Below are 23,430 nucleotides of genomic sequence, written 5' to 3' on the forward strand. Positions count from 1 at the left end.
TTATTTTCCATTTTTGTCTTATCAATTTAATGCTAATATTTATAGTGATTATAATATTGACAGGCAATTTAAAAGTAGAAGTTATCTGTTGCAGGACAATTTTTAATATATTAAAAGATACATCCTTCCAGAGAAATTTTTAATATTGTTTTTTTTTTTTGCGTTGTCTGACAGTTATTCCATAAATTTATATACATTTTCACATCTGTAACGATCTTTCTTTTTTTTTTTTTTAATATTTTTCTTTAATATATGTAGTGGTTTATTAATTTATGTTGAAATATTGAAAAAAAAAAAATTATTAATTATATCTTTTGTAATTAAGTAATCAGTAATTTTTATATTATAAAAATCCAATTTTTCTTATCAATAGAACATTGATCATAAATTATTTTTTTATTTGTAAATTTTACAACGAAAAAAAGTATAAAATTAAAAATTAAATTTAAATTATCACGTGAATGAGAGTTTAAATGTTTATTATTTAATAATGCTCCAAATAAAAATTAACTCTCATGTGATTTCTTTTTTTTTTTTGTCATAAAAATTCATGCTTTAATTGGATTCCACAATTTTAGTAAATATATAAGATTTTTAATTTTATTTATTATATATTTGTAAGCTTACCAATAATAATTTACGATATACAATTATATATGTATACATAGATATATATATCCAGGAAAAATATTTTTAAGATTTATCGTATTTTTATTATTAAATTGAAAAAGAAAAGAAAAAAAAACATTTTTTTTTTTATTTTATATTAAAATTTTTTTTCTAATATGGTTAACTAAGAATAATATAGACCTATCACTTTAAATTAGATAAATTAAAAACAGTTTTTTTTTTTGAAAAAAAAAATAAACATAGTAATTTTATTTTAGAATATTAAAAAAAAACATATATATATCAATAATATAATGTCAATTGATTTTTGTGTATACTCCATTGCAAATATTAAATAATGCTTATATGTTGAAAATTTTTTTTCATAACTTTTATAATGTTTAAGTTTGATAATGAAACCCTGTAGAGAAGATTGCTATTATATTTATCTTATGTGCTCCTACTGTTTGTGCTATCGAATTAGGTCAAATCAGTAACGTACATTTTTTGGAATTTCGCATTTTCTAGTTAATAGATAAAGCTTTTTAAGTTGATGTGCATATTTAAAAAGATTTCCAATAATTAAATGTTATTATATCAAAAATTAACTTTTAGTATTTTAAAAGTAAATATATATGTTTTATAATTTTAATCATTTTTATAGGCTTAAGCATGTATTTTATTAATAATAACTTTAAAGATTGTTGTTTACTTATTGTCTACAAGATGTATATCAATACTTAATGATTTTATATTTATTAGACTATGTTTAAAGAGTGACACTTTTAAGCATGTTTTAAAAATTCTAATTATATAATTCTAGCCTATTATTAATCTTTATTTTAATTAAATAATTTATTTATATCATTAATATTGTTATGTATAATTAATATTTATTTTTTCTAATTATGGCGCAATGTATAAATTATATATATATACTTTAATTTTTATAAAAATTTCATAATTATGAATGCTTGTCGAATTGTTAACCATATATTTAACGTTAAATTTAAATGTTTCGTATCTTCTATTTGTTTTTATTAATATATATATATATATTATCTATATGTATATACATAATTTTTAGGCAAATATGTATCATATTTAAATTGTTAATATTGGATATATAATATCATACTTATATATAACAGTTATAATATTAAGTTTAAATTTTACAATAAACTTTCATATTAATTAAGCATATTTATTTTTTAATATAACAAACACGACATATATATTGATTGAATTTCTTATGATATTTGATATAGTATGCATATTATATTACAAAATATAAAATTTTTTATTTTTAGATCTTACAATCTCAAACTTATTTTACTAACTCTATTGTATTACTTTTTTAATTCATTATTCTTCTAATTATTTGCAGACAATTTAATTAATATAAAAAAAAATTGTCCTAAATTTGTCTCCTAAAAATAGACATCTTTTTAATTGAGTAATGTCATATTCATCAAAAAATTCTGGCGGAGTTAAACCACATAAAGGTACAAATCTTATACAAATTTATGGTGGGAAAAATAATACGACATCCAAAATAACAGGTAAATAAAAAATACTTTATCTTATTTTAATTAATTTTATTATTAAAGGAAATACAAAACTTGGAAGCTTACAAAGTACTTCTAAAGTTAATGGTTCTATAAGACGGCTTCCAAATATTGCTACATTACCATCATTAAAATCAGAATCATCAGGATCAGAATTGACTCCAATATCAAGTTCTGGAAATAACGGATGGAATAAGCAACAAACGTTAAGTAAATTAAATTCAAATGTTCCTTCTTTGAAGAGTTTAAATGAATCTTCTTTTACAGAAAAAAATTCTACTACAAACAAAGTTTCTGATTTAAGACCACGATGGGCAAAAGTTTCTTCAACACCATCAAATGATTATGGAGCTCAGGTAAATGGTCATCAAGAGAATACTGATATTAATAGTAGTTCTTTATCAAATGCTCCCCTAAAAGAATTTCCATCATTAGCTGATAGTGTTGGAAAAATAAAAAATGGTAATGATGATGGAAATTCATTATTTCCAGAAGCGCCACCACCATCAACAGCAATTGGAGGATATATACGAGCGAAACCAGTATCTTATAAAAATGAAAGAAAACTACCTGATAGATACTGTGCAACCACAAAACCTTCTTATGGCAAAAGTGAAAAATTTGATCTTAACAAAAAATTGGCAGAAGTTCGAGTTGAAGAAGAACGTCGCAAGAAGGAAGAAACAAAAAATTGCCATTTCAGTGATGATCAAAAAGGTGATGAAAAAGAAAATTCTGAAATAACTTCTGAAGATTCAAATAATTTTAAAGGTGAATCTCAGAATTTTGATAACCCTAAAGAGACCTCTTTTTCTGAGAAATTTTCTAATTCCAATGATAAATTACAAAACGGATATGAGTCATACGGTTATTCATCTAAAAACCACTTTGTTAAAACAAATGACATGGTACAAAATTATCAATATCAAGATGACAAACATGACAATTCAAATGAATCTCCCTATGAATATGGTATTGAAAAAAATAATACCTGCCATCCTACAACAAATACAAATACCAGTGGATCATTTCTTACTAAAAATCATGGAACTGTCCGTATAGCCAAAAGAGGTGAAGATTTTGGTCAATGTCATAAAAATCTAGAGGATGATAAAAGTGAGTTACGACCTATTACATCAATAATTAAAAATCATGATAATGAATGTACAAAAAATAATACCAAGATAACTTCATGTAATGAAAAACATTCAACAAAATTATTACAAAATATTGTTGACATTGATAAAAAAGCTGATCGTAAGGATCCTATAGTTAAACCAGCTACAGCTCCTCCGATTAATATTTGGGCAAAACGGGCTGAGGAAAGGGAACAAGCTGAGAAGGAAAGACTTAAACAGCTTGAATTGTTAAATGCTGCAGAACATCAAGATAAAAGACAAAAAACAGATTATAATAATAAAATTAGTATGACAAAAATACAAAATGATAGTTTACATAATTCTTCAAAATCAACATGGAAAAATAAAGAATTAAACAAAAAGTTTGGAAGTAATAATGTTACAAATGAAAATATTACTAATTATCGTTCTAGTAAACGTTACAGTAGAGATGAAGGATATAATAACTTAGGTAAACGTTTAGAAAATAAGAAAAGTTCTGAAGAAAAAGAATTTGATTCTTTTAAACGTTATGGAAATGTGAATAGTATTTGTGATAAATCTACAAAAAATTTTATTAAAGGAGGAAATCGTAGTAGTTACAATAATAAAGGAAGAAATATTAAACAACATAATAGTAGTAGTAATAGTAGTAAAAAACATTTTGAAGGTATTGAAAATGTTGAGGTTGACAGTGATTCTTCTGAAGTTATTAATTATGGAAGATTAAATAAAGATGGTGTTAAAGCAACATATTATAAACGTGAAGATAACTTTTCAGAGAAACAAAAGAAAGTTACACAAAGTGAAAAAGTATGGAATAATAATAAAGAATCTTCTAACAATTATAAGAATAACCAAAGTAATAATGAAGTTAGTCATCAAAAGATTATTGATGATGACAAATGTACGGATAATAATAAAATAGAAAATCAAATTAATTTAGACAATGATAATAAAATTGAGGATGATAAATATAATTCTTCAATGGCAAATGATGCTAAGGGTGATAATTCAGGAAAAAAAGAAATATCAGAACAGGATATAGAAAATTTAAAAAAAGCTGTAGGTACAATAAATGATGGTAATTCTTCACCAATACCAACAACATGGTCAAATGGAGATAATTTTGATGAATGTTTAACAATGAAACAATCAACAATTCGTAATTCTTTAGATGATACAATAGGTAATCAACTTGATTGTTCAAATAATGATAGTAGAATTAATTATGATTCTACAAATGGTCCATTTAGTGTTGATTCTATGAATGATATTTTTGGATTTCCAGGAAATACAACCTCTGGATTTGAAGCTTCATTTTCAAGTGTAAATAAAAATACTTCATCAAAAGGTAGTAATAGACAACAAATTCAAGATAGTGGACGTGTACAAGTGCAACCAACAAATCTTCAGCAAACTAATATGACACCACCTGTAATTCAACAACAAGATTCTATTGGTATTCATCCATCACAAGGTGGTATGGATGTTTTTGGATATAATCAAATGAATATGTTAATGCCAAATGATTTATTTGGTAGACCTTTTCAGACACAATATACAAATTATGGTACAAATGCCTATTCACAGGGTAGTAATGTATATTATGATCCAAGACAAAATAATCAATGGAATTCTACAACTAACGGTAATAGCACTTACAATACCACTAATACGGATACATTGAATAATCGTAGTACAACAACAAATAATAGTCGAAATAATGTTGGTAATCAACAATCATCTACAAATTATTCGCAACAAGTGGGAAACCGTCAACAAAGAAATAATAATAACCAACAACAACAATTTCACTTTATGCCAACTTTCTCTCAATATCCAGGACATGATTATTTTAGAAATCAACCAGCACCACCAAATGTTACAATGAATTATGCTATACAACCTACTGATATAAATTCATCAACTCATCCTTATAATACAATAATGCCACCAATGCTGGGATCTCAAAATTATCAACCTAATCAATATCAATTTCCACCACCTATACATGCTTCACAACAAGTACAAGGTGGTTCAGGATATAATAATAGTAATCAACGTTCATCTCATGGTAGACAAAATAATAGTCTTGATGATTTTAGTAATTGGAATATGTTTCTTTCATCACCAAATATGGTTCCATCATCACAAATTCTTCCAAATAACAGAGGAAATGGACAGAATTTACATTACACATCATCTCAACAAAACTCGGTTGGTTCAAGACAAAATTTTTTAAATAATAATCAAAATTCTGGAAATCAAAGAAATCATTCAATAAATAATCGTGGAAATACAGACAATAATTCAAGCAACCGGTGGAATTCTACTAATAATTCTTCAAATAATGGAAATAAACACACACATTAAAAGAAAAAAAAATTTATTGTCAATATAAACAAATGCACACAAAATATAAAATGGTCATTTTGACTATTTTTTTGCAGTTAACATACAAATGTCATATATTAACCATTTTTTTTACTTAAATTATTTTTCCGATATATAATAAATGCATAAAATTTTAATTAACCAAAAAAATAACATTAAATTATTGGTAGTTGAATGATAATATTATAAACAAAAAAAAATTTTGCTACGTGTATTTTTTTTTTAAATTTCATTATATAAATTTTAAAAGAAAAAATTATATTTACAATTTAGTGTCATATTTTATAAAAATGAATGGTTAAGGTCCACTTTTGTGGATGGACTAATTTGAAGGACATATTCTATTTTTTTTAAAGTAATTTTAATATTTTGTTTATATTAATATTGTTTTTATTATTACTCAATAAAATATAATATAATTGTATATTTATTTTTCTTTTTAATTTTTAAAATCATGAGTATTAGTTTTTATTTTAAATAACAATTACTAGCATTATCATAAAAATTAATTATATTATATGGTATCAGGTGTTTTTTTATATATAAATTTCTACAAATTTCTAATATTTTTTTTTAAATAAAAATAAAGTTTATCAATTTACATTACCAAAGTGTGCCATTATTTGATTATCTGTTATATTTCTTGAAAAAAAAGAAAAATGTGAGTGATTATTTATTTTCAAAACAAATAAGATATATTTTCTTTACAAATACAATAAATCAAAATTTATTTATCATTTTATATTATATATCACTATTCAAATTATTGGTGTTATATGTTAAGAGCAATTGAAGATTACTCTATACAATATAAAAGATGTTAAATGTGTTTTAAAAGATTTTATATTTATTGTTATATATGTCCATATATTTGTATATATTTGAAAAAATAAAAGTCTTTTTAACTATGACTTGGTCATACATTTAATTAAAAAAAAAATTCTTTTTATAATAGTAAATTTTTGATATTTATATTATTTTATTGTTGATAAAAAATTTTTTTTTTCAAATGATTATAGTTATAAATTGATTTTATGACAAAGAATTTAACTATTTAAACAATTAACATTTATCATTGATATATAAGTATAATTTAATAAATATTAAATGGTAGCTATAACTTTACTATTATTAGTTTTTTTTGTATGTGACAGTTTTAAATTGACATTACTAGGATCTTTTCTGTCAAATTTTAAAATTAAAAGAAATATAAGATATTATAAAATATATTATTATCACCTTCTATTATTAGATTATTAATTTTTTTTTTTTATAAATCTATATTATTAAACTTTTAATAATTATTAATATATTGTTATATTATATAATATATTTGTTTTATTTGAAAAAAGCTCTTTAAGTTTTATAAACTTTAAAAAATTAGATTAATATATGTGTTAACAGTAAATCTTATAGTTATAATTGCATTCAATTTAACCTCTATTTGTACTCATTGAATTATTCTTTATAAACTGTCATTATTTCTTAACTGTCTAAGTATATTAATAATAAATACTTTTATAATTTTTTTTTTATTTTTAAGATAAATTTATATGAAAGAATCTATTTATAAAAAAAACAGTTTTAATATAATTTTTATTGAACTAAATTAATGTTTAATACTATTACTATAATAAAAGTTAACATATCTAAGACTTTACTTTTACATTAAAATTTTATTTTATAATATAAATGTCAAATTAAAAATTTTTATTATATATAAGGTTAATTTTATAATTTTTTATTATTTAAAATAATTAAGTAAGATAAAAAATTTTTCTTATAACAAAATTAAATCTACTAATAATTTTAAAATTTATTTAATATTAAAAATAATTGATATATAATAAATTTTTCACCCTAAAGAATGTACCCTCATTGCATAACAATCCTCTTATCACTTTTAATACTTTTTAATCAACTTGTTTTCCGAAAACTTATCTTTAAGACTTCAGATATTTGAAGTTTTATTAATTCTAGGCTAATCAAACTTCACGCACTTATACTTTAAGATGAAATACATTTATTAAAGTTAAATAATTATGTTATTATTTCAAGTTACTTTTTAATTTATTTAATATTTTGTTGTTACAATACTAATTATTTTAACTAGATTTTATTGCTAACAGTCAATGGTAATTTTATTATAAATTTATATATTATTATTATTATTAATATTGTTTTTATAAATAATTATTTATTTTGATAAATTTATTATTTAGAAAATCTTTTTTTTTTTATTTTCCACCTGTTAAATGATAATAAATTATTATTATTTTTTTTTATTTAGATATTATATTGATAAATAAATAATAAGGAGATAATATTAAAAAAAATTTTTTTTTTTTAATTTTTTTTAAATTAACATAGTCCATGGACTTTAAAATACCTATAAATAATGTATTGGCTGAAGATAATTGGATGTTTAAAAGTAAATCATGGGATACAGAAGATAAATACACGTATGTTTTTATATTTATAAAATAATATATAAATTTATAAAGAAATTTTTATTGACTTGTTCAATTTTCTAGTTATTCAATTCCAAGAAAATATTCCTCTAAACCATTAATTGATGTTAAAAGATTACATTCTATAAATAGATTAAATGATAAAATTAAAAGACATGCCTCACTTAAACAAGAAATATCCACAATTTCAAGTACAATTTTTTTTGGAAATGAAGAAAATAATAAAAATGATATATCTTTATCAAGTGATATTATTAATTATAAAAATAATAGTCCAACAAAAGATGATAATGTTATATTTTCAAGGTATAACGAAAATGATGGTAAAAATTTTTACCATGATAATGGTGTGAATTTAGAATTAACACATTCTAGTTCCTCAATGTCTGATGAATCATTAAATGAGATATACTTACAAAGACATTATCCTATTCAAAAAAATTATTTAAATAATGTTGATTATAAAAAAAAGAATATTATCAGGAGGCATAAAACATTAGATAATGTATCATCTCAGGCAACTAATAATTATAATAATATTGTCAAGCCTACTTATAAAAAAGCTCGCCGAAGCCAGTCATATCATTATCCACCACAATATCAAACTTTGACAATCAACACTAATTATATGGAGTCAGGTAAACAACACTCAAAGAATACTCAACCAAAAATGTTAAGAAGAGATACAATATATTATGATATGTGTGATATTTGTTCAAAAACTCATAAATCTAATGAAAAATGTTTGGTATGTTAATATATAATATAATCTTTTCTTATTCTTTCATGTTTTATTTAGGGGTATTCAATTACTTCACCATTAAATGAAGAAATATTAAATAAACCATATTTATCAAAAGATGATGATGAGAAAACATTTTCAAATTACAATACTACTCATTATTTGTCATACAATCCATATATAAAATCTTTTAGGTCAAGGAGTCCCCAAATTCTTAAACCAGATACTTTAAATTATACATTTAATATTAATAATAGTGAAGCACAAAATTCTATAAAAATTTTAGAAAATGATAATATTTCTAGAAATTTATCAAAAACTAATAATACTAATGATCAAATTTTTTATTCAAATGAAAATGATATAATAAATAATATGATGTCTCAATGTATTAATCATAAAGAAAGTACAATAATAAGACCAGCAAATGCTGGTCCAGCATGGAAATTAAATGATAATACTAAACTTTACCGTCATCCAAGTCCTATCTTTCGTTATGGTAAAGCTCCATTACCAAAATCATTGTATGATTATGATTTTTATGCTAATGAAATGAAAAAAAAGGCAGCAGAAAAAAAAGCAAGAACAATTATTGCAATTGTTGTTTGTTTGATAGCCTTTATTATTATTGTTTGTGCTGGGATTATCTTAGCAACTACATATCAATAGATAATTTTATTATACTAAAGATGTAACTATTTATTTAATAAATATTTATATGTAATTGTTAATTTTTCGTGATTATAATAATAAATGACAAAATAAATAAACGGTTTACTGAAACTTTTTTAATTGTTAAGTAAATTTTAATATCTTTGAATATCATTTTTAAAAAATGTTTAAAATAAAATATATATTTTTTTATGTTTTTATTATAAATTTTATATATCAAAATATTTTTATTAATGCTATCCTATGCCCACCACTCTGGACATATTTTGATGATAATTGTTGGCTTTTGAGGTTTGTAAATATTTTCTTTTTTTATTTATTTATTTTTTAGTAAAAATTTATTAAGTTATAAACAAGCTAAAAGAGAGTGTGAGGAACGATATCATGGTATATTAACTAAAGTTGATAGTGTTGATCAGGAAAATTTTATTTATTATATGATTGAAAATAATATAATAGATGAGGAAAATTTTATAAAATTTAATGATGATAATAATGAAAAACTTTCAAAAAAATGTTTTAAAAGGGTGATTGGAAAAGATTCAGAAATATCTTTTTCTTCTAAATATAATTCAATTATTGCATTTAGTGAAGTGTTAAATTTAAAAACATGTTTAAAACAATGTGAAAAAGTGAGAGAAAATCTTAATTTTAATTGTTTATCTGTACTTTGGTACCCTGAGACACGTGATTGTTTACTTAATTCTGAAAAAGAGACTGGCTCTGAGAAATCTAATTTTTCAATAGTTGGAATTCCTAATAATATTATTTACTATGAATATACATGTTCTGATTTTATAGATTTTTCTTTATTAGATGATAATATAAATATTAACAATTTTAAGTCAACAAATTTTGAAAAAAATTTTCTAGAAATATCAAATGTAAGGACGTGTTTTGGTAAACATCGCCATTCCTCTTTAAAAGGTTTTGCTGATAAAGTTATATCATCTATAAGTGAAAGAGAATGTTTAAGTGAGTGTTGGAGATGTACAAATTGTTTAACTAATTCATCATCATGTAAATCAGTTACTTATTATAAAGAATCTGGTGAATGTATAATGGCTTCAGCATCCATAAAATCAAATAAAGAAAAATTTAATAATATTGAAGAGTTAAGTGACTTTTTTGATAGAAAAAGAGAATGTAATATTGAAGATTGTGAAAATAAAGAAATATTAATTTCATTTATCTTAGATGGTAGTGAAAGTATTGGAATTGATGTATTTAATAAAAGTTTAAATGTTGTTAATGAAATATTAGAACAAATAAATGAAATAAGTATTTTTTGGAATGTTATGATATTTCAATTTGGTAGTGAACATTATACAGAACTTAAATCAAAACAATTTGACAAATTACAAGATTTTCGAAATTTTTTAAGTCAAATTGGATGGAGAAGAGAACCATACTCTAACTTAGTTAAAAGTTTAGAATTAACTATGTCAACAATAGGTGATGAAATTTCAAAAAAACAGTATGATGAAGTAATTACATTCATTATTACGGATGGATATACAAATGTTTCTGCAATTGAAGAAATTCCAAGATTTTTAATTGATTTTCCATCTGCATACACTTATTCAATATCCTTAACAGACACATTTGATTCAAATGTACTTTCAAAAGTAGTAATTGATGAAAATAAAATATTTTCTAGAAAAAATTACACTCAACTTTTATCTATATTACAGGAAAAATTATGTACTTTTAATATACAAGATGTTAGTAAATTAAGCATACAAAAGAATGAAACACAATTTGATTTTAAAATGTCATCATTAAATGAAGATCCAGAACCAGATATATTAAATGAAATTTGGGTTGGTTTGGGAAGAAATGAATATGGTGAAATGAAATGGTCTGACAATACAAGTCCTAATAGTTATTTTAAAAAAATTTTACATAAACTTGAAGTTGAAGGATATAATGGAAATTGTATATATTTTCAAAAAAATCAAAAATGGATGATAACTGATGATTGTGATATTAAACGTAGATATATTTGTAGATTTAAACCATCATTAACAATAGAGGAAAAATTTAAGAGAGATTATAGTATGAGAACAGATATTTCTACACCAAAATCTGTTTGGACATTACAAAATGAATTTGAAAAAAATAAAGACACTACAAAAGATAATAATATAAATTTTGAAGACTTATCTTTAAAAAATAATATTGATTCAGTAAAAGACCCATTTTAGTATTTAAAAATATTTATTTATATTAAAACCATTTTGTTAGATAATTTTTTAACATTCAATTTAAGCATCAAAAATATATTTATACTTAACTTTAACTTCTTTTTTTGAATAATGATTGCATGCACATATTTTACTAGATTTTCCACACATTGGATTATTGAAATTAGCTGCTAAACAATAACTTTTACAATCAGAATGATAATAACATTTAACAGCTTCTCCTACCAACTTTGTCAAGACAATATTCAAATTAATTAAAATAAATAAATAAATATAAATATACTGAATTTTTTTCATAATGTTATTTATATCTGGAAATATTTCAAAAAAAAAAAGAAAGAAAATAATAATAAAAATATTTGAAAATATCTCTAAAAATTATAAAATTTAGTTTTATATCAAAAAAAAGTATATTAAACTAAATTTAAATGTTATACTAAACTATGTAAACAACAAATGATTTAAAATTTTCAAAATAATTTTAATGTTATTTGATGGATATTATTATAATATAAATTTTTTTAAAAAAATTATTATTAATATTTATAGAAAATAAGATTCTTTTTATATAGAAGAAAATTTATTATTAAATATAGATTTTGTGTTAAAAATTTATTTATGTTTCAAATTGGTATATTTTAAAATTCAAACAAAAAAAATTTTTTTTTCCAAATATTTTATATAAATAAATCATTTTTAACATAAATTTAAAATAAAGTAATATTAATAGAAACAAATATTTATGGTAAGTAAATTAAAAACATGTTTAGGTGTTAGAAATGTTAAAAAAAATTTTTTTGATTAAAATCAGTTTACTATATTTTTGCATTTTTTTTTTATTTTTTTTCATTCCATCAAAAAATTTTTAAAATAAAATTTTTAATTATAAATATTAAATAGGTTTTTATTTTAATTTTAATTAAATATTAATTATATCTTATATCTAATCCAATAGCTTTTCAGACATTAGTATTATATATGTTAGTCAACATTATGTGTTATCAATTTTTTTGATCAAAAACTATTTATAATCCATGGCATGTTTATATAACTTATAATCCTTTTTAATATTATATTCCTTTAATATTCTTTAGACTCCAATTACAATAAAAGAAATTGTATTATCTTCTATTATGATCAAATGACTTTAATTAAAGAGACATTGCCATTATAGCATTAAGAAATTATTTAGATATATAGATAATAAATGAATCAATTTATAAATGTTTATCTTTTAAAATTTTCTTCAATTATTATTATTATTATCTAAAATATGTTATATGACCGTTTCATTAGACAATTTATATATTTTTAATAATAAACATTATTTTTTTCAAAATTATTCTTGTTTTTACTGTATTGCCGTTCTTAATAATTATACTAATATCCTATGTACCGTTCAGATAGTATATTAAATTTAATCTAAAACTAGTTACAATTTTCGACAAAATAATTATTTTATTTAAATACTTTTGCTCATATAATAAGATATAGAAATTATTTTATTTTATAACTTTTATTGGCATATATATATATATATATAAGTAATGTTATATATACATGTTTAATTTATTATCATTTTATAAAAATTATTACACAATGTTTTAAAACATAAAATTATTTATATCTTAACACTTTTTTTATAATTGATTCTTTACACCATAAATTTTTATTCATTGTTATATTTATTATAATAGAAATCATTAAAATAAAAAAAAAAAATTTTTTAAAAAGAGTTTATCGTATATCTTTTTTTTTTTAACTTCATACTGAGAATTTATTAAATTTTATATTATTAAAGGTAACTTCATTTTCAATAAAATGATTTATAATGAAAGATGATTATTGCAATTTTAATATCTCCTTATATAATTTTTTTATATTACTATTCAATATAGTTACTTCTTTAAAGAAATAAACGACAAGATTATTTAAATATATTATATTATACATCCAGTCCTGAGGTCTGTTTGTCTAATTAAATTCATATATACTATATATATTTAGAAAAATTTTCATTATTATCATAATATTTAATAAATTTTATTCTTATAAAATGATATATATTTCAAGTAATTATTAAATAATGACAAAGAAAGTTATCATTTTTAATATTTAAATAAAAATTTTTTCCAAAACATCCTTTTCACCTTCAGCATTTATCATCATTATGGTAAAATTTAAAATAAATACTATACCGGCTTTACTTTTTATCGTCTTTTTATTTTTAAGAAAATTTTCACAACTATCGTGTGTAATTAATAAAACGTCTACTTTTAGACATTCCTATATTAAACATATCTGATCTCTTAACTAAAAAGCAGAATATTTTAAATGAAAATTTTTATTAACTAATTTATCTGCTTTAAATTATAATTTTTACTTGCTTACCTTGATTAAGAAACTTACTTTATTTAGTTAAAATTTATTTTAATATTTAAATAAATAAATAAAAAAAGATTATATTATATCAAATATCAAAAAAAAAAAAATTTCTTTTACAATTAACAAAATTAAGCAATTTATTGTAACCCTGTGAACTGGGATTTTAAACAAGTTTTATATATCAAATTAGAATAATTCTTATCTGGCTTAACTTTTTATACTTTAATTTTAATAACTTCATTAAAATATAATTTATAATATTTATAAATATATACATATATATATATATAGGAGTAAAAAAAAAAAAAATTTTTTTTTTACACTATAAATATTTACATCAAGTTATTTTTATCTAATTAATTTATATAAATCTGGGTTTAAATGGTTTGTGAAAGCAACATATATTCTAATGATTCTATAAAGAAACCTTCTATAATAATAATATTTTTTTTACATATACTAATATTTTCTTTATTAATTGAAAATGTAACTAGTATACCACATAGAATACATGAACCATGGAGTATAATTTTATGTAAATTTAAGGATACAAAAAATATTACACCAAAAACAAGAGACTGGTATGAAGAATGGTTTGCTGGTGATAATCCAGGTTGATAATTTTACTAAAACTTATTATATATATCATTTTATTTTTATTTTATTATTTTTAGATAGTATAAAAAATTATTTTAAATGGTTGTCAAATGGTAATTATGATATATCTGGATCACAAGTAATTGGTTGGTATGATCTTCCATGGACTATAAATGAAGTTTTATATATAGCACAACATGATAATGAATTACAAAATGGTGATGAAAAAAGTTTTGCTTTTTATGATAAGGTAAAACAATTATGTATACAGGAAGCTGAAAGAAGAGGAAATATATTATTTAATCAAAAAATTACTGTTATAAATGTTGGTTCAACAGCATTATATGGAAAAAAATATGGTGTATTATTAACACCAGCATTAATGTTTTCATCAGTCTTGACACATGAAATGGTTCATTCATTTTTTATAGGACATTCATACTCTGATAGAAATGTTAAAATTTTTCCATTTTCACAACCAGGTGAATATGATGATAGGTATGATTTAATGTCAACAGCTAATGCTTATATGCATAAATCACGTTTTGGTATGTCAGGTCCTGGATTAAATGGACCACATTTAGATTATTTAGGTTGGTTACCAATGGATAGAATGTTATATTTTGGTAAAGATGGACGTCAAAATTATACCATACGTCTATCATCACTTTCTATTTCATTTGAAAAAACACATGGTTGGTTATATGTTATGATACCATATGATAGAGATGATCCTAATCTTGTTTATACAGTTGAATTAAAGACACCTAGTTATTTTGATAAAGGTATTAATCAACCAAGTATTTTAATTCATAGAATTCAAAAGACAGGAAATTTTTATTATTCTGTACTTATAAGTCAAGGTACTGATTTTTATGAATTAACAGAAGGAACAGAATGGGTTACATTTATAGGTAGTGATTTAAATGGAAAATTTCAATGGATAAAAATATCTGTAAAAAAAATTTATAATTTTGATGCTGATGTAACAATTATATCAACTTTTGATCCAGTAGTATGTAGAATTGATGAAGAAATGACAACAATTAATATAAAAGAAAATGAATTAAATTTAAATAATACAATTATAAATAATTCAACATCTATATCATTTTGTAAATCAAAACGTAAAGATTCAAAACAAAATATTAATGATTTAATTAAAAAACATAAAATGAGAATTGATTTTTATAATAAATTACAAACATTTGGTTTAAATGCATGTAAAGATGGAAAAGTTTGGAGAAGTATAGATGATTATGATTATGTATGTGTTGATTCTAGAAGAAAAGATGATGTTCGATTTAATCAAGAAATTGCAAATAATAATTTTGACTATAATGATATATCAACAACAGAAACAATTATTAATTTAAAAAATGATAAACGTGTAAAAAAATCAGCTCAACCTTGTAGGCGACCTTTAGTTGAAAGAAAAGCTTTTTTAAATGATAATCTTTGTGTATCAGCACTTGAACATAAAAGAATTGCTCAAGAAAATAAAAATGCACATAAATATTTAAAAAATTATGCCTTTTTTAATGGTGCTGATACTGTTGGTCCATAAACAGGTGCTTAAAATAACCGGGACATTATATATATAAAAAATTTCAATATTTATTCTATTATAAAAAAAAAATTTTTTTATTTTATATATAATAAACTAAACTTTGTTTTTTAAACTTCTAGATTTTATTATTTCTTCAACTGTATTCCATTCATTATTTGATACTTTATGTAATTCTCCGGCACTTATACTACTTCCAGATCCAAATAAATGTGATGCTCCATCAAAAGCAATGTAAGCACCACTCATATATGAACAATAATCACTACATATATAAGCCATCAAATTTGCAAATTCTTCTTTTGATCCAACTCTACCAATTGGAGTTCTTTTACTTGCCATCTCAATAGTTTCTTCTTTTGATAAAAATGATAAATTTCCAAAAGCACCATCTGTAGGTATTGGACCAGGAGAAATAACATTAAATCTCATACCATATTTTCCCCATTCAGATGCTAAACTTCTTGAAAGATTTTCAATACCTGCTTTTGCCATACCTTTAATTTAATAATTTAAAAAAAAAAGAAAAATATTATATATTTTTTGGTAAACAAACCTGATGGAACACAAAATTCTGCTGTACTTGTGGCATACAAAGCAGAAACAAAAGCAAAAACACATCCATTTTTATTTGATTTAATAATTCTTTTTCCTATTTCAAGTGTCACATTAACAGTACCTAAAAGAACAATATCAACAATTGTTCTTATGGCATTTGAGGATAATCTCTCAGTTGGTGAAATAAAATTTCCTGTTGCATTATTTATAACAACATCCGGTAATCTTTCAAACATCTTTTCAATTTTATCAATACCTTCTTTTACACTTTTTTGACATCGTATATCTATTTGTATAGGAATAACCTATAATAAAATAAAAAAATTTTTTTTATATAATTTTTATATTTTATTATTATTTTTTTTTTTTATTAATGATCATTGCTTACTTTATTTCCTGTAACTTTACTAATTTCGGCAGCTGTTTTCTCCAAAACATCCAACTTTCTTGAGGCAATAATTACAATTCCACCTAATTGAGAAAATGTATATGACATTGATTTTCCAAGACCCGTTCCTCCTCCGGTTATAAATATTAATTTATTTTTATATATTTCATCTTTTATAGGAACATCTGATCGAATTGGAAAATATTTTAATGGTATTTGACAAGCCATTGCAAAGTAAAGAATATTTGATTCAATAAAAGTATTATAACTATATTAGTAAATTCTTATCATATGAGAAAACGATGTTGTTTTACAAGTTATGTATAATATATATGTTAGATACTATTACTATAATCAATTATTTAAAATATTGGTCATTGTGATTAAATAAGAAAATTATTCACCAAAAATTGACATTTTAATCAAAGAATAAAATAGTATATAAAGTATGTAATAAATGTATGACTAATCCATCAAATAATTTTAGCATACTATTATATAAAGTGCTACAACTTTTTCTTACATTTCATATAAGCAATTAATTATTCAATGAATATTTTTACGTATTGTTAAACAAAACACAATCAAATTCCTTTTTACTTTATTTATTATAATAATAAAATTAAAACTACTCTATCAAATTTTTTATATACAAAAAATATTTTTAAAGTATATAATAATAGATAATAAAGAGTTTTATTACTTTATTTTATTTTAATTGATTAATAATGCCGTAGGAAGACATTTAAAATTATATATATACTTTTGATCTTAAAAAATCTTTTGGATACATCTTAAATGATTGTTGATTTAACATGTTTTTTAAAATAATGATAAAAAATGTAGTTGAAGCAGATGATATTTGCTTCATCATGTCACACATCATTTCTCTCAGCTAAGGAGGCGGTTTTATAAAGTAGAAAGGATTACATAAAAAAAGTTGATGAAATAAATTGGTCAGCATTGTTGTTTTATTATTTAAGGGTAGAATTTACATATAAAAGGGTGGAAATTAGTAAAATTGCGGCATTTAATAGGTAGCCATTTATAGTAAGCAAATATATCATTTTAATAAAAAGGTTATTAAAATAAATAGATTGATGAAATTGTTGTATTTAACATTTTTCTTTTTTTTTTTTTTATTACTAGGTTACTATAGGTACTTCTAGTTTTGTTATTTTATACATATTTCTGGTGATTTCTACTATTTTATAATATAATATTATATATATATATATATTTTTTTTTTAGAATAACAATTTACTAATTAAAAAATATTTAACTATGAAATACTGTTTTATTGTTGCTATTTTTCTTATTTGCATGGTTATTACTATTGCTAATGCTGCCACGGTCAAAAGGAATTTCGAATTTGATCAATTACTTATCCGAAATATTCCAAGATATAGAAGAGAATTAAAGACTAAAGTTCATGATAAAGATTCAAGTGAAGAATCTAAAGAAAGTGATGAAAGTAATGAAAATGAAAAAATATCAATTGAAAGTAGTGGTGTCGTAAGTTTTTTTTTTTTTTTAACAATTTTTCTTATTTATTTATTTTAGAATGTACCAAGAATGGAACTTATTCCAGGAAGAAAAATTCATATAGGATCAAATGAAGGTTCAGGAATGGATTTAAATGAAATTGAAGGAAGTGGAATTGACAATTAGATGATTATTATTTTATGGCAGCCTATATAATCAAAATGTAGTTAGCCTATAAAAATATATTTTTACTAACATTTATTAAAATGATTTTTGTTTAGTGAAATTTTGTTTATCATTATAAAATTATGTTAAATTATTTATATTATAACTCATTTGTAATCTCTAGCGCAGTCTCTGTGACTCCTTCTTCATTATTCTCGATATCATCTAATCCTTCTGAAAGTTTTAAATCTTTGGCATAAATAAATACCAGTACATCAGATATCAAACTAAATATTCTAATACAACCATAAACTGTATGTAGATATATTCTTAAATTATGAGTATCAAAAAATATACAACTTCCTTTTCCATCACATGTATCATTCCACATTCTACAAAATTTATCAATTAATGTACCCCAAGCTGGTGATGAAGGTAATGTTGCAAATAATGATACAACAAAACCTTGAAATCCTAAGGCAATAGATCTATGCTGTGAGGGAACTGATCGTAAACTAATTAAAACAGCAGGTACAACACCTAAACCACCAAAAAAGCCACCAATACCCATATTTAAAAAGTAGTATTTTAAATTTGTTTCACATTCATCATTTTTACAAAAATCTCTAGATACTTTAGTTGATTGTGATAATGTACAACTACAATCATTAAATACTATATCTGATCCAATGTCATGTTTTGAAATTTCAACATATCCAGATGAGTTGTAGTATGGTTTACAACCAGCATGACAAGGAGAATAAAATGCTTTTCCAAATTCATCACATACAGGATACAAAGGAACATTCTCACATACACATGAATTAATACAATTATTTGTAAAATTGAAATTATTTAATGAGCCAGCTTCAGATAATTTTGTTATAACACTTTCACAACCAGTTAATGTATTCATAAATGTCATAGATGCAGCAATACCACTACAAACACCAACCCATAAAGCTGCTTTTCTACCTTCTAATTTACCTAATTTCATTACAATTGATCCAAGAATTGCTCCTGTAGCAAAACCACTAACAAATATTACACCTATATATCTATTTGTAAGATATTGTGGAATATCATATTGAATTTCTAGATATTTATTCATAAATATAAAAAAACCTTTAAATGCAAAAACATCAATACACCTGCCAAATGTTGCTGAAATAAAAACTGGCATTTTAAAACATTCTAGTATAGCTTGCTTGAAATCTGATATTTTTTCACCAAATGACATTGGAGTTTGTTCATTTTTCTTTAAATTTTTATCAAATAAATGTAGTTTTGGTTTTGAAGTCACATTTTTTTCCATCTCATTATCATTTAATCTTTTTAATTCCATCTCATTTCCATCCTCCTCTTTATTTTCAGATGTAGGAAAAAAAAACATTATAGCTGATGGAATTAAAAGTGAAATACCAATAATTACAAAACCTAACCACCATTTTCCTATCCACATTGGATCTCTTACACCCATACCAGGTGGTATTTCAGATTGATAATAATATTGATTTAATTTGGAACCTAATGCAAAAGCTAAACTTGGACCGAGGACTCTAATTAAAAACATTATAGCTAAAATTATAATATTAATTATTATTATAAAAAAGTTTAACATACCAAAATAAAGTGGTAAATTTTTTTTTTTAACATTATCATCCATCAAAGGTAATCCTAAACTAAATGGGACAGTTCTACCAATACCTAATATAAATAATCCACTAAATATTAATACAGTTGGACCAATGGCAGAAAAATTTTGATTACATTTTAATTGTTTAACTGTTTTTCTTAATTTATTTATTGGAGCATCACAAAAAGCATAAGATGAATGGACAAGTTGTCGAAAGTCAGATAGTTGATTTGGTGTTACAGAATTATACTTTTTTAAAAAACGAAATAATTTATCACAATTTAAATTTTTCTTATCATTATTATTATTACAATAGGATAAGTAGGACTCTAATACTTTAAGTACTGGACTATTGTACAAATTTTCATTTTTATACTGGAAAATATTATCAGATATTTCATTTGTGATAAAATTTTGATTTGAAATATTTTTTATGTTTAATACATTTAAAAATTTGCTTTTTGTGTTTATAAATTTTTCATCTAAATTTGAGTTTGATTCATTGGTAAAAAATTTTAAAAAATCATTAACTTTAATGTTATTATATTTTAATCTTCTAAAATCTCTTTCCATTCCTGTTTCTATGGCCTGAGAAGTTAAATTCATATTTTCACTTGGAAATAAAAAATGTGAATAGGCAATCATTAGATTTGCTAATCCTATTAACATACATCCACTACCAATCCATTTTGCTCTATTACCCTTAGAACCTAAATAAGAAACAAATATAACACTAGGTATGTAACCAAAATCTGATGCAGAAACCTAAAAAATAAAATTATCTAATTTTTTTTTTTAAATAAATAAAAATATTTTTCTACTACATATAATAATAAAATAAAAATTACTTCCTTATAATGTAATAATATTTTTAACTATATATTACCATTGTTCCTGATATCTTTGATGGAATTTGAAATTGCCTTTCAATATTTACAATGTTTGTGGTTATATAAAATCCAGCTATTGCTTCAACAAAATAAACAGTCACAAAAATTCCTATGAAATATATTATCTATTTAATTATCATAAAACAGGATTTTAAAAATTTACCAGACGTTCTTCCTTCATATTTTATTAGTTGTTTCAAAAAAAAAAAAAATAATAACAATTTACAATAGTATAATAGTTTAAAATGTTTTCTAATACAAAAATGAACGATAAATCTTCAAATCAGAAAGAATTACGATTAGATAAGACAAGGGAAATTATGCTTACATTTTAACTACTAAGATTAATACACAAAAACTTTTTAATACAAACAGGTCAACTATTAACAATTTAATGATTTGATAGTATGAAACACATGACGCTTAAAGAAATTATTTTTCTTCAATAATATATATTTTTTTTCTTTCACTATAAGTAAAATATGATAATAAAACTTGTGATAATTGTCAAAGTAATATAAGTTACTATCTTTAAAGTGTTACATAATTGTTCATTTTTTATGATATTTTGTAATGAAAGTATAATTAAGATAAGATATATATTTTGTCAAAATAATAATTTTATATATTTATAACATATCAATTGATAGGAACAGTATGATCAAATACAAAATTTTATTAGATTGTAATAAAAATATGTCATTTTTTTAATTTTTAATAAAACTACTTCTTCCATAATTAATATCTAACATACACAAAACAGCAAAAACTAAAAAATCTGCTTTGCACTTTTGCAAATAATGATTTCCAGCTTTAAAAAAACATCCAAGTTTTGTCATACCATTCTGATAAAACGTCATCATTCTAAATTTTGCTAAGTCGTCAGGTGTCTTTTCATCTACAATCTGAAAACATTAAATAGATATCAATGTGTAAATAAATTATTTTTTACCATTTCATTATCTATTTCAAAACGTGAAACAAAATCTTTAGATACTAATGTCTCAATTTGTGAATCGTTTCCAGCATATGTTATTAACAATTTTGTTTTTTGCGTGTTAAATTTATCAATAAAAGGCAATTGATCACGAAGGTTTATTGTTGACATACATTGATAAAAACTACCAACAACATATGCATTAGTTTCATTTTTTGAATATAACCAATTATAACCTTAATTTAATTATTTATTTTAAAAAAAAAAAAAAACTTATACTTACAAGTAAGAGCAATTTTTGAAAAAATATAATGTAATGTACCACGAAAATTTAAAACAAATCCAAAAAATTTAATAAACCAATAATTTTCTCGTAGGCCACGATATGGTAATACTGGTAATGGATTAATTAAAATTGTCCCAATGGTACTAGGTGCTAGAAGTGTTGCTAATTTTAAAGCATTCTCAGAACCTCTTGAATGACCAACAAATATAAAATTACATGTAACATTTAAATTTTTTAGCACACCCGTCACAAATTGTAATCTTTCTTCATTTGTATGGGTAAAATAATCATGATATGGTGTTTTTCCTAGACCTGGAAAATTTATTACTATACAACGAATTCCATTCTTTTTTAATGAATCTACCATATAGCTAAAATCTTTATGATTACCAGGACAATCACCAATAAAAATAACATTTCCTTTTGTTGATCCTAAAGGATGTGTATCCTTTAATTAATTTTTTTTATTATTTAATAATTTTTTTTTCACAAAACTTACCTGAATTTCAGCATTAATTTGGATTAGTCCATTTTTTGCCTTAATGATTACAGGAACTTTACTTAAATTATCCTCACTACCCATTTACTCTATATCAAAACAACATTAAATTATTTATATATATTAACTAATTTAAAATTATTGAACAAATATTTTTATTTCACAAATCAAATGATATGTATAGATAGTGCATTCCTCTGTATGTTAGTATATACTGCTTCCTGTAACTATCGAGAAGTTGGTGTAATGTAAT

General features: G+C 22.1%; 7 protein-coding genes across 7 annotated transcripts; 5 read left to right on the plus strand and 2 right to left on the minus strand.

Annotated features, from left to right (window-relative positions):
* Positions 1–2,068: 2,068 nt before the first annotated feature.
* On the plus strand, positions 2,069–5,671 carry SRAE_1000167500 (BAT2, N-terminal domain-containing protein; the record flags this gene model as incomplete). The annotated part of the gene is made up of 3 exons (XM_024648659.1): positions 2,069–2,171; positions 2,220–2,387; positions 2,445–5,671. 3 exons carry the CDS (start codon positions 2,069–2,071, stop codon positions 5,669–5,671), a joined length of 3,498 nt encoding a protein of 1,165 aa, XP_024502615.1.
* Positions 5,672–8,065: 2,394 nt separating this feature from the next.
* On the plus strand, positions 8,066–9,574 carry SRAE_1000167600 (Hypothetical protein; the record flags this gene model as incomplete). The annotated part of the gene is made up of 3 exons (XM_024648660.1): positions 8,066–8,154; positions 8,227–8,911; positions 8,963–9,574. The coding sequence occupies 3 exons, from the start codon at positions 8,066–8,068 to the stop codon at positions 9,572–9,574; spliced, it is 1,386 nt and encodes a 461-aa protein (XP_024502616.1).
* Positions 9,575–9,740: 166 nt separating this feature from the next.
* On the plus strand, positions 9,741–11,784 carry SRAE_1000167700 (C-type lectin domain and von Willebrand factor, type A domain and PAN-1 domain and Apple-like domain and C-type lectin-like domain and C-type lectin fold domain-containing protein; the record flags this gene model as incomplete). Its single annotated transcript, XM_024648661.1, has 2 exons — positions 9,741–9,868; positions 9,909–11,784. 2 exons carry the CDS (start codon positions 9,741–9,743, stop codon positions 11,782–11,784), a joined length of 2,004 nt encoding a protein of 667 aa, XP_024502617.1.
* Positions 11,785–14,550: 2,766 nt separating this feature from the next.
* SRAE_1000167800 (Hypothetical protein) lies at positions 14,551–16,333 on the plus strand (the record flags this gene model as incomplete). Its single annotated transcript, XM_024648662.1, has 2 exons — positions 14,551–14,782; positions 14,844–16,333. 2 exons carry the CDS (start codon positions 14,551–14,553, stop codon positions 16,331–16,333), a joined length of 1,722 nt encoding a protein of 573 aa, XP_024502618.1.
* Positions 16,334–16,429: 96 nt separating this feature from the next.
* SRAE_1000167900 (2,4-dienoyl-CoA reductase, mitochondrial) lies at positions 16,430–17,507 on the minus strand (the record flags this gene model as incomplete). The annotated part of the gene is made up of 3 exons (XM_024648664.1): positions 16,430–16,830; positions 16,890–17,196; positions 17,280–17,507. 3 exons carry the CDS (start codon positions 17,505–17,507, stop codon positions 16,430–16,432), a joined length of 936 nt encoding a protein of 311 aa, XP_024502619.1.
* A 1,095-nt stretch (positions 17,508–18,602) lies between these two features.
* On the plus strand, positions 18,603–18,950 carry SRAE_1000168000 (Hypothetical protein; the record flags this gene model as incomplete). Its single annotated transcript, XM_024648665.1, has 2 exons — positions 18,603–18,794; positions 18,843–18,950. The coding sequence occupies 2 exons, from the start codon at positions 18,603–18,605 to the stop codon at positions 18,948–18,950; spliced, it is 300 nt and encodes a 99-aa protein (XP_024502620.1).
* A 139-nt stretch (positions 18,951–19,089) lies between these two features.
* Positions 19,090–23,261, minus strand: SRAE_1000168100 (Organic anion transporter polypeptide OATP family and Protein of unknown function DUF1057 family and Major facilitator superfamily domain, general substrate transporter-containing protein; the record flags this gene model as incomplete). The annotated part of the gene is made up of 11 exons (XM_024648666.1): positions 19,090–20,507; positions 20,553–21,330; positions 21,452–21,564; positions 21,619–21,731; positions 21,784–21,793; positions 22,210–22,360; positions 22,408–22,628; positions 22,676–22,990; positions 23,043–23,049; positions 23,094–23,126; positions 23,178–23,261. The coding sequence occupies 11 exons, from the start codon at positions 23,259–23,261 to the stop codon at positions 19,090–19,092; spliced, it is 3,243 nt and encodes a 1,080-aa protein (XP_024502621.1).
* Positions 23,262–23,430: the final 169 nt, after the last annotated feature.

Source organism: Strongyloides ratti (assembly GCF_001040885.1).
Source record: "Strongyloides ratti genome assembly S_ratti_ED321, chromosome : 1".
Classification (NCBI taxonomy): domain Eukaryota; kingdom Metazoa; phylum Nematoda; class Chromadorea; order Rhabditida; family Strongyloididae; genus Strongyloides; species Strongyloides ratti.